Source organism: Crassostrea angulata, chromosome 7 (genome assembly GCF_025612915.1).
Source record: "Crassostrea angulata isolate pt1a10 chromosome 7, ASM2561291v2, whole genome shotgun sequence".
Taxonomy (NCBI): Eukaryota; Metazoa; Mollusca; class Bivalvia; order Ostreida; family Ostreidae; genus Magallana; species Magallana angulata.
The window spans coordinates 23,116,831-23,128,409 of NC_069117.1; the positions used below are offsets into that span (position 1 = coordinate 23,116,831).

Below are 11,579 nucleotides of genomic sequence, written 5' to 3' on the forward strand. Positions count from 1 at the left end.
AATCAAACAGTTAATCGGTGGCAACGAAATAAAAATTAACATCAAAATAAGAACCTTTAGGTAATGTATATGTAAGTTATTACTGCGAACGTTTTGCATATTGCATTTTTCTAACTGTCATATTTCAGATAAAATTGATCTTTTGTCGTTTCAAAATAGGGGCATTCCTCACTTGGCTCCATTACTCTACGGCCATGTAATGTGTGGGTATAAAAAGTACATTTTATTCAGATAATGAAAAAAATTTAGCAATAAATATAAAAAGAGATAACTATATGTAGTTGAACATTAAATGCGCCAATGTCACGTTTTAAAATCCCTTTCATTAACAAAGGTAACAAAGCAGAAGGGCAGATCAAAGAACGAATGTTTGGGGTGTTAAACTTACATCTGCAAGAAAAACAAATGGGAACGTACGTACATAATGAAGTTTTGCTGTCACCTATCTGGACAATAATTGTCCGGAACCAATTGATCCCCAACTTATTAACCGCTACATTAAACTAATAATTAACAAAACTGATTGGGGGAGGGAACCGGGGTCTTTCGGTATAGGGTCAAGCAGCATTCTCATTGACACAGAGATGGAGAAAAGGAATATGTATGCTTTGGGCATTGTTAGCTGCAATAATGTAGCCCTCTCCCGATTTTTATAAAAAAATCGGAGAGGGCTACATTATTGCAGCTAGGCATTGTTGATTTGATTTGTGCGGGAAATTTGTATAACTATGTTTCAAAGAAATTTTGGATTTTAATCTTATTTTTTCAGCATATATATACGTCCTTTGGCAGCAATTATGGTGCTTCAATTCAGCCTTGCCACAGGTATATATGTCAATTATATTTTTTACTTTCTCTCTGCTCATTTTGTCATATTTTTGTATAAATGATATTAACTTGGTACCATGAGAAATTGTTTGCCGTGATTCAGTAGAGTATTTAGTAGAGCTACATGTATGTATTACAGGCATGGTGCATTTTAAGGTGACTCACTACACCTTGAAATAGTTTCTCAAATCAGCAGAAAATTAAAAATATGTACTTAATTATGATAAATGAAGTATGCAATTCAAATTTGCTGGCGTAGTATATAACTTCAATTTCAATCCTAATTTTCTTCTTTTCATATCAATTTTTTACATCCTCCAAAAAGAGTGGGGGGGGGGGGCAACTCCATGATAATTCAATTTTTAATATCTAAATTTTAAAAAATTAGTTGCTGCAAGAAAAAGTGGGGGGGGGGGGGGGCTTGATGCTAGGTGCCTGTTAAGTGGACTATAACTGTTGTTAAAGTTAACTGGCATTGTATGGCATTGTAATATATTATTTACAACAAGGAGAGGGCTCTTTAAGTTTATGGAACTTTTTTTTAAATCCTTTTTTCATCATTTATAATATTTACATCTACAAAGTATAATTTCCTCGATTTCTTACGGAAGGTTATAGTTAATTCATAGCTCTATAGAAACAGCCAGACTGAAATCCACACGCCCCATTTATCGATTGGTCGAAATCTACAGCGGCTGAAAGTGAATGGACTGAAATTGACACGCCCTGTTTATCGATTGGTCTGAACCTACAGCGACCTAAGTAAAATCACGGACTGCATGAAATAATCATGATGCCAGACTCAAAGTGTCACAGGAACGATTTGGCTGTTTCTTTTAGCTAACGTACTTGTGCACATTAACAGTAATTTAGTGAATTTTACTAACTTTTTCATCATCAGTTTATTAATTAGTTAAAGAAAGATGTTAATATAAACAATAAAATGCTTTTGAAGCGAAGTTATGATCAAAATCAAAAATATCCCTTCGGTTCCCTGTGGTAGAATTGTGCTGATTAACTTAATGTACTCATCCCATTCGATCCTCAGCTGATCACGTGATACCCGAAGGGTATATAATCTGAGAAAATCAGTAGGATCGGAGAGTCTGTGTTCGACGGCCGAGACATCAACACATCGAAGCCAGGAAAGAAATTAAGGTTGGTAAGAATAACCTGTCTGTAGTCTTACGTGCCTGTAATAGGCTTTCGAGACTATAGGTGTATATTTGGAGTAATAAATATACAAATTGGCTTGTTGACTGTAGTTAGTACGCTACAGTCCCGGAACGGCGCGTGCGCTCCTGTCTCCGAGCAGCATACGCAATCGTAGTTTGAAGTGCGTGCGCCACAGAGAACCGGGGGATATTATATGTATATATTTCAAATTAAAAATCTGTGATTGAGGAAATAGATCATTTAATTCACTCTTTGATTTGCTCAGGCAGAGCAGCCGAATCCCATATCGAACTCAGAAACGTTACATAAATTTGGTGGCAGCGAGCGGTGGGATTCGGCAAAAAAAAGAAATAATCACATTTAAAATTAGTTGTTAAAATAGAGTACTGTTTGTTTGTTTCTCTTTTATTTGTTAAATGATGAGCGCAATGGATGAAATGCTGGATGAGGAAATCTCTTTCCTTGAACAGAGTTGTGAGCGATTGCGCCTTGAAATAGAAAAGCAGTCGACACCAGTAGTGAGAAATAGATCGATGCGCGATTCTGGCATTGCTACTATACCCAAGGAAGTTGTAGTTCGGGAATGCTTACCTGAAGGAATTGCGGACGATACAGTGGTGAGCTTGAATTTAAGGCAAACGGAAAACTCTCAGGCGGAGGGTAGTTACATTGATGGTGTTACTTTAAGAAAAACGGCACAACGAAAGTCTGCTTCTGCTCATAATGCACATAATGAAAGTGCGCAACAGTATCAAGCGGATGCGCCGGTAGCCGTGACTGATAGGCTATCAAACGCATCAAATGCGCATCTACAAACGGCGAGTGCGCCGCAAGAAAATCGTATGCATGCGCAACACCATTTACCACTGCAAGTGCATTCGCAGATACAAGTGCCAGCGCAAGCGCAACAACAATTAGCTACAGGTGAATTGAGTACAGTTACAGATTCTGTGGGCCAGAGACGAAATAACGACTTTGCGCGAAGGAGTTTTAACAGTCGTCCGCCTACGCAAATGCCAATCACCACCGACAGGAATGCAACAAAATGCAATATAAAACCTGCGACTTTTGACGGTAGTCATTCTTGGATTGATTACAAGTCTCATTTTGACGCTTGTGCGGCCATTAATAACTGGTCTGATAGAGAGAAAGGACTCTATTTAGCCGTATCATTGCGAGGTGCTGCGCAAGGGGTGCTTGGGAATGTCTCGTCAGAGACGGGACAACAGTATAATCTGTTGGTTGAAGCACTGGAGGAGCGATTTGCGCCGCCGAATGAAACTGAGCTTTACCGTGCGCAGTTGAAAGAGAGACGACAGAAAGCTTCGGAAACACTGACAGAACTAGGTCAAGCAATTAGGAGACTTACTTGTCTGGCTTATCCTTCAGTACTAATGGAGGTAAGAGAAACACTTGGAAAAGAGGCATTTATAGATGCGCTGGTAGATTCCGACATGCGATTGCGCTTAAAGCAAAGTAGACCTCAGAATTTAAATGAAGCAATACGCTTAGCAGTTGAGTTGGACGCATATTACAAGACTGAAAAGAGAAGCCACGTGCACAGTGTGAACTTCACAAAACCCACTAGTGAGAATGAATCGCAGTCCAAAGATTTATTTGAAATGATGCGGACACTTCAGGATAAGATAGAATCGTTAGAGAAGCGCATTGAGGAGAATGGTAAAAATCAAAGCGTTCTTGAAGGTCACAGATTTGCCAATACACAAAGAAGCGGGAAAGTGAAGTGTTACAAATGCTCAGAAGAAGGACACATCCGTAGAAATTGTCCCAAATTGAAGAGAGAGCGCGATAATAGTACTCGACGCAGTGAGCAGCCTAAAGAGGGGAATGCGCGTCGAATTCGCGGTAAGCAGAGGCGGAAAAATCGAAAGAGTTCTAAAGGAAATGTAGGGGCAAGCAACTTATGTGAAGAAGCGGGTATTTTTATAGATTCAGAAGTAAACGGCCTCAAAACAAAACTTCTCATTGATACTGGTGCATCCCTGACTTTGTTGTCTAAGAGAATATATGACAAACTACCAGACAAGCCCGTATTAGAGGAGAGTAGACAAGTTATAACGAGTGCCAGTGGCTCAAGACTTTGTCAGTATGGAAAAGCCGATTTCGTTATAAAGATAGGAAGGTCGAGGGAAACGGTGAAACTAATGGTAGCGGATATTAGTGTAGACGGGATACTGGGTCTTGATTTTCTTAGAGCATGCAAAGGAGATATAAACTTCGAACGAAGTTCTCTGAAATTGAATAATGAGGAGTGTCGCTTCTCATGGGAATATTACATTAGGGTGCTATAGGGTAACAGCGGATAAGGATGTGTGCCTGCCACCGAGAAGTGAAGTTGTAATTCAGGCTAAGGTACCGGGAGAAAATACATTTGGTTCCGCAGACTATTTGGTAGAGGCCGAGCCAAAGTTTCTTGAGAGTGGACGTGCATTGGTTGGACGAACTTTGGTAAAGGGACATAATATTGTGCCAGTTTGTCTCATGAATATCACTGAGAGCGTTCAGCAAATTCATGGTGGTACTTTGATTGCAAAAATGACTGCAGTGGAAGAACAAAATGCTTCCGCGGGTGAGGCTGAAAATAGTGCTAAGGGATTACGCAGTGATTTGCGGGAGTTGTTTGACAGGTGCAAACTTAATCTGTCTCCTGCGCTGTTTTCGAAGGTAGAACTATTCTTGCACAAAAACGAGGATTTGTTCGCAACATCGAACTATGATTTAGGGCGGACACATGTTGTGAAACACAAGATAAATACTGAACTAGGAACTCGTCCTATCAAACAGGCGCCTCGACGAATCCCTCTACATTTATCTCAAGAGGTTGATAAGCAAGTCAATGAAATGGTTGATAAAGGGGTAATCGAAACATCTATCAGCCCATGGGCATCACCCGTTGTCCTAGTTCGTAAGAAAGATGGGACAATGCGCTTTTGCGCTGACTATGGTCGATTAAACGAAGTTACAGTGAAAGATGCGTATCCACTTCCAAAGATAGAGGAAGCGTTTGGCCATCTTTCAGGGCATGCTATGTTTTCTACACTAGATCTCAGCAGTGGGTACTGGCAGGTCGGCATGGAAAAAGGAGACAAGGAGAAGACTGCCTTTGTTACGCGCAAAGGGTTATATCAGTTTAGGGTTATGCCCTTCGGTTTGTGTTGCGCACCTGCCACTTTCGAACGTCTCATGGAGACAGTGCTTGCAGGCCTTCAATGGGACAAGTGCTTGGTATATCTGGACGATATAATTGTTGTCGGGAAATCGTTTGAAGACATGCTAGAAAATCTCGGAGAGGTGTTCAAGCGTTTGCGACAGGCAGGTCTCAAACTAAAGGCTAAAAAGTGCAACCTTTTTGCAAAGAAGGTTTCGTACCTTGGGCATATAATATCTCAGGATGGTATTGCTACTGATCCGGAAAAGGTAAAAGCAGTTGCTGATTGGCCGATACCAAGTAATGTCTCAGAAATTCGATCTTTCCTTGGCCTTTGCAGCTACTACAGGCGCTTCATACGAGACTTTGCTTCCATAGCCAAGCCCCTGCATCGACTCACTGAGAAGGGAAGGAAGTTTCAATGGACGAAAGAGACCCAGGAAGCTTTTGAGGTGTTGCGTGATCGATTGGTCAGTGCGCCAATTTTAGCATTACCTGATGTAACAAAGCAATTTATACTAGATACGGATGCCAGTGGAACGGCAATCGGTGCTGTGCTTTCGCAGAAAATTGATGATAAAGAACGCGTGATTGCATATGCAAGCCGAACCTTGTCTAAAGCTGAAAAGCGATATTGCGTTACCAGGAGAGAATTATTGGCGGTTGTTCACTTCATCAAGCATTTTCGACACTACCTTTATGGATGTCATTTTCTTATCAGGACAGACCACGGATCACTGAGATGGCTGTTACGATTTAAGGATCCGGAAGGTCAAATGGCGAGGTGGCTGGAAGTGATCAGTACGTACGACTTTGAGATTGAGCACCGCCCTGGTCGAAAGCATTGTAACGCAGATGCACTCCGTATAATACCATGTCCCCAGTGTGGTTTCGAACCTGAAACAGTGCAAAAAGTTCGAACTGTGTACGCAAATCTAGACTCGAGCGAGAAAGATGACCATACTTTGAAAAAAGCGCAGAGTGAAAGCAAGGACATTCAGTTGGTTCGTTCTTGGGTTGAAAGTGGGAAAAGACCTTGTAACTCTAAGATAACGCAGCAAGGGTTTGTAGTGAAATCACTCTGGAATCAATTTGATCGCCTGTGCATAAAAGAGGGGCTGTTAATGCGAAAGTGGATACTGATACCCTCAGGCAAGGAAACATTCCAGGCTATTATCCCCAATGAAGAGCGTCGGAGAGTCCTTAATATGTGCCATGACAGCCATACATCAGGACACTTAGGTGTTACGAAGACTCTGGCCAAAATAAGGCAAAGGTATTACTGGCCTGGGCTTCAGAAAGATGTCCATCAGTATATTTCCGGTTGTGAAAAATGCACCATGCGCAAGAATCCAAATCCAAAGCAAAGAGCTCCTATGCAAATTGCTGGTTCCGGTACTCCAATGGAGAGGATTGCAACTGATATATTGTGCGAATTGCCAGAGACGGACAGAGGAAATCGCCATATACTTGTAGTGTCCGATTATTTTACAAAGTGGACAGAGGCTTTCGCTCTACAAAGTATGGATGCTGAAACCGTAGCAAGCACAATCATGGAGCAAGTTATAGCCAGATTTGGCGTACCATCAGTTCTGCATTCTGATCAAGGGCGCCAATACGAGAGCAAGCTGTTTTCTGAAATGTGTCGGTTATTGGGTATTAGAAAAACACGTACCACCCCTTATCACCCGAAATCAGATGGTATGGTCGAACGATTTAACCGTACACTGCTCTCGATGCTCAGTGCCTACGTTCAAGAAAACCAGCGTGACTGGGATGTGTATCTCCCTTATTTATTAATGGCTTACAGATCCACAGCGCACGAGACAACTAACTTCTCCCCAAACATGTTGATGTTGGGTAGAGAGGCGACTACTCCGTTAGACCTGATGTACGAGATGCCATCTGATATAAAAGACATTCCTTCTAATCAGTGGGTATGGATTTTGCGTGAACGCCTGGAAACCGCGCACAAAATTGTTAGAGAACATACAGAAAAAGAGATGCTACGCCAGAAGAAATATCATGATGCGAAAGTAGCATGGTCAATATTTGAACCCGGTGAAAAGGTCTATGTGTATTTTCCGGTTAGAAAAAGCGGCTGTTCGCCAAAACTGACATCGTTTTGGAAAGGTCCTTTTGTCATAGAGAAAAAGTTGTCTGATTTTCTTTACATAGTAGCATGCGGATTTCGAGGCAAGAGTGGTGTTATTCATTGCGATCGCATGCGAAAGTGTAAATCTCAGATATTGACAGGTGAAGAACAAGAACTGTCAGTATAGAGAGATGAAATAGAGTGTGAGGCTGACAACTTGCATGCTGTTGATGACAATGCGAATTTGTGTGATAATGATTTAGAAAGCGCGAGCGCAGACCTTAAAAGTAGACCCCTGCGCCAGAAACGCGCACCTGCTTGGCATGATGATTTTGTGGTAGAATACAAAATATAGTTCAGTTATAATATCTGTATTGTTTAAATTGTGTAAATAGTGAGCAGACAGAATTCAATGTTTGGTTTTGTTATTTTATGTTGTAGGAAATGGTTAACACTAAGAGCACTGCTAGAAAAGAGGGACACCGATGTCCTATGTGCAATGAGCGCATTATGGAAGAGAATTTCTGGGAAAAACATGTTATAGAGTGTGGAAGGAAGCGTCGCCAGAAAAGATTTGAGTGTACGCAGTGTGATTACGCCACCAACAAGAAGAGTGATATGCAGAGACACGAGAGAACACGGCACGGTGGTAGTTCTGGAACCGTACAAGCAGAAAGCGAGTCTGATCATGAGTGGGAATCATTGGATCCTGGGAGTCTCTCTGACGTGGTAGGTGAATCTGACATCCTGCGCACAATCCCTGTTACCCCAGAAGTGACGAAGAGGAAACCCACGAGACCACTTCCAGTTTATGTTCCTAGAGCAAAGGCCATAGTGAGTCCTGATGCCGTTGTTCCAACTGCTCCAAGTCCTTTTGCGACTCCGATGATAACTCCACGTGAGCGAGCAGCTAAAGACCTCACCATTACTACTTCTGCATCCAAACCGAGCACCTTAAGGGCTGTTCCTGTTCAAGCTGGTATACTTACCGTGGACGCATCTACCCAGACCTTAACTTCAACGGGAGTAAATGTTGACACGCAGACAGAAGGAACTAAGAGGAGGCGCTTAGATCGAGTTCAGAAATCGTATCAAGTTGGTGGAGAATCGGTGATAGAAGTCCATGAAGATGAAGAGTGGTTTTAAGATGACTTTTGGTCAATTTCAAGCTAGATAGCAAAGATATTGCACTGTTGTTACTATTAACCCTTACATGTTTGCTTTGAAAATTAGATGTAGTGCATCTGAAAATATATGTTACTGTCTTAGATAAACAGAAAATTGAAAAAAAAAATGTATAGTGTTGTTTAATCTTGTTCCTTTTTTTATATTGATTTGTGAGAATGCGGGACGCATTACTCGGAGGTGTGGGTTGTGAAGCGAAGTTATGATCAAAATCAAAAATATCCCTTCGGTTCCCTGTGGTAGAATTGTGCTGACTAACTTCCGGTTTAATGTACTACTCCGATTCGATCCTCAGCTGATCACGTGATACCCGAAGGGTATATAAGCTGAGAAAATCAGTAGGATCGGAGAGTCTGTGTTCGACGGCCGAGACATCAACACATCGAAGCCAGGAAAGAAATTAAGGTTGGTAAGAATAACCTGTCTGTAGTCTTACGTGCCTGTAATAGGCTTTCGAGACTATAGGTGAATATTTGGAGTAATAAATATACAAATTGGCTTGTTGACTGTAGTTAGTACGCTACAGTCCCGGAACGGCGCGTGCGCTCCTGTCTCCGAGCAGCATACGCAATCGTAGTTTGAAGTGCGTGCGCCACAGAGAACCGGGGGATATTATATGTATATATTTCAAATTAAAAATCTGTGATTGAGGAAATAGATCATTTAATTCACTCTTTGATTTGCTCAGGCAGAGCAGCCGAATCCCATATCGAACTCAGAAACGTTACACTTTCTTTGATGATTCATGCAGGTTATGAAGGTAGCGATCATTGCAGGAAAAATTTACATAACCCGCTAACGCAATGTCGCTACCTTCATATCCCGAATGAATCACCATAGAAAGCATTTTATTGTTTAAGTAATCTGCGGTTCACAAGCCCGACTGAGCTATGATTTTATATATATATATATATATATATATATATATATATATATATATATATATATATATATATATATACACATACACACACACACACACACAAATTGATACAAACAATTTAACAAAACATTTTAATCGCCATCTTGTGACGTGGTGTCTCAAAAAGTATTATATATAAATTATATATAAATATTAATTAAGCAGGCACCGCCATTCAGTACAGTCGGACAGGTACAGGGACAGCGGCGTATTTCTCCTCCCCCGGATATCCAAAAGCATATGCCAGGTAATGATTAGAACTACAAAAATGAAACTTAAAATGCCCCTATTGAAAACAAAGTGACTCTTGCTAATGCTGAAAGGTAAAAAAACTCTAACAACTTGCACACTTAGTCCAAGAAAAGTCTTTTTTAAAGAAGTTTTCTGCTAAATGATGTGATTTCCACCCATTCAATCTGTGTTGAATGTACATGTACTTGTATTTCATTTTTCAAAAGTAACTTAACACTGGATTTGGTCCTCACGGCAACCAGTCGTTCGGCTATTCTCTACATCGACTTCTTGGACTGTGATCTAGAGTTCGCAACAGCTAAAGTGCCGTACTGTCAGCTCGACCAAATAACAGTGCATGACGGTCAGGTCATAACTCTGATTTGCCTGTGTCAGTTACTTTGAAATTGATTTGATCTATTTCTCGTTGAAAAAAGGAAGTATCTTTGGGGAGACTTAAAAGTTTATTCCTTTTTAACTTTTGAAATATAATGATATTTTTTTTCAATCGATCTAAATAGGGCCCTTTTCAAACAGTTCTGTTTTGTACCAAGGATGTTGTCTAAATGACGTCACAACACTACAAAGTTCCGGTCCAGATCTCTTTTTGCGATTTTTGTCGGATTCCACGGTGAATGGAAGAGGATTTTATCTCAAGTTCTACACCAATGAGACCGCAACAGGTAGGTGTTGACAGTTCAATTGAAAATGATTACGTAAGATTTTTAAATAACCATGTAATGTTGTACAGATAGGGTCCATGTAAATTGTAAATTATGAAGTGAAATTCTACAGGAGCTGAGGAGGCAGTTTGTTGATTTTTTTCTCTTCATAATTTGTTTTGTTTGTGAAATGGGGTATTTTTTCGGTAATATCTATCAGTTCGTCTTTTATATGATTGTTCTGCAGATAGCAGTGAGCTGACCTCAGAGAGTGCAATCATTATCATCATAGTTATAACGACTGTTTGTCTTTCCTGCGTGGGTGTGCTTCTGCCTCTACTGTATTTTAAACACAAGTATCCGAATTCCAAATTCTCAAATAAAATTCTTCCAAGACTACATCTACCGAAAACTCTGAAGGCTTCAGAAAAACTAGAACAAGACAATTTACGGGAAAATACGGCTGGTGCAACGACCTCTGGAACCAAACCACCAGACTTACTGGAATCTTGTTACGGTCAGACGAATGCGGGAACTTCGAACAGCAATGGCTTAGTATCAAAAGCATCTGACAAACGATTAAGTTAATCATTTACTTTAATTATAATTTGGCAACATGTACAAGTATCGTGCTTTGGTAACATGGGTGACTGTAATGGATACAATAGATGTACTTGGAATTTTAACGAAAAAAAGAAATTTGTAAATGTAGTAGTAAATACTGTTCCAAAATTATTATAAGGTTTTTATTCTATTATTATCCTGTTTTGTGTGATGTAGATTTTTTGGGTAAATAGAATTTAATTCGATGATCAGGAAAGCAAATAAGAAGGGTGTAAACTTGAAAACTACAGTTCGTTTACAGTCTGCATAATTAAGGAGGCTGTGTGGTCAACAAAATTAACCATCAGATCTACCTTAAATTTTGAAAAATGATTTGTTAATCTTTAAACTGTTATCTAGTATTTTTTTTAAAAATCCGTCAATTTAAACTGTAAAGTTCGAATGTTTTTTTTATATCTCTATACAGAGATTTTCTGTTTAAGGAGATTTATATGATCTATAAAATGGTCACGACCGACCATTCCTCTTAATTAAGGAATAAAAAATCCTTTGAGTATTATGATGTGATACCGGTATTTTTGGTCGGGGCGTGATCAAATCCAATAAAGCCCGAAGGGCTTTATGATAAATTTGATCAGGCCCCGACCGAAATTATCACATGGTATTCGCCTCTTAATATTCAAAGAACGATTCCTTATTAATTATATTTATATAATTTTTAGTCATTGTACAATTAAATATTTGAAT

At 40.0% G+C, this 11,579-nt stretch overlaps 1 protein-coding gene across 2 annotated transcripts; it reads left to right on the top strand.

Moving 5' to 3' along the window:
- The first annotated feature begins 536 nt into the window (after positions 1 to 536).
- Positions 537 to 11,453, top strand: LOC128191569 (cubilin-like). Of its 2 annotated transcripts, none has more exons than XM_052863699.1 (6): positions 537 to 601; positions 770 to 825; positions 9,541 to 9,622; positions 9,834 to 9,970; positions 10,128 to 10,289; positions 10,516 to 11,453. In XM_052863699.1, the coding sequence occupies exons 1-6, from the start codon at positions 585 to 587 to the stop codon at positions 10,854 to 10,856; spliced, it is 795 nt and encodes a 264-aa protein (XP_052719659.1). In that variant the 5' UTR covers positions 537 to 584; the 3' UTR covers positions 10,857 to 11,453. The 2 variants fall into 2 exon arrangements, with proteins under 2 accessions (XP_052719659.1, XP_052719658.1); XM_052863698.1 differs by having other exon boundaries at positions 543 to 601; positions 9,538 to 9,622.
- The last annotated feature ends 126 nt before the right edge of the window (positions 11,454 to 11,579 follow it).

Coding starts and splice junctions, on each gene's coding strand:
- LOC128191569 (XM_052863698.1), top strand. Junction 826..9,537: donor TCAATTCAGCCTTGCCACAG/GTATATATGTCA, acceptor ATATTAATTAAG/CAGGCACCGCCATTCAGTAC. Junction 9,971..10,127: donor CCAAATAACAGTGCATGACG/GTCAGGTCATAA, acceptor CGATCTAAATAG/GGCCCTTTTCAAACAGTTCT.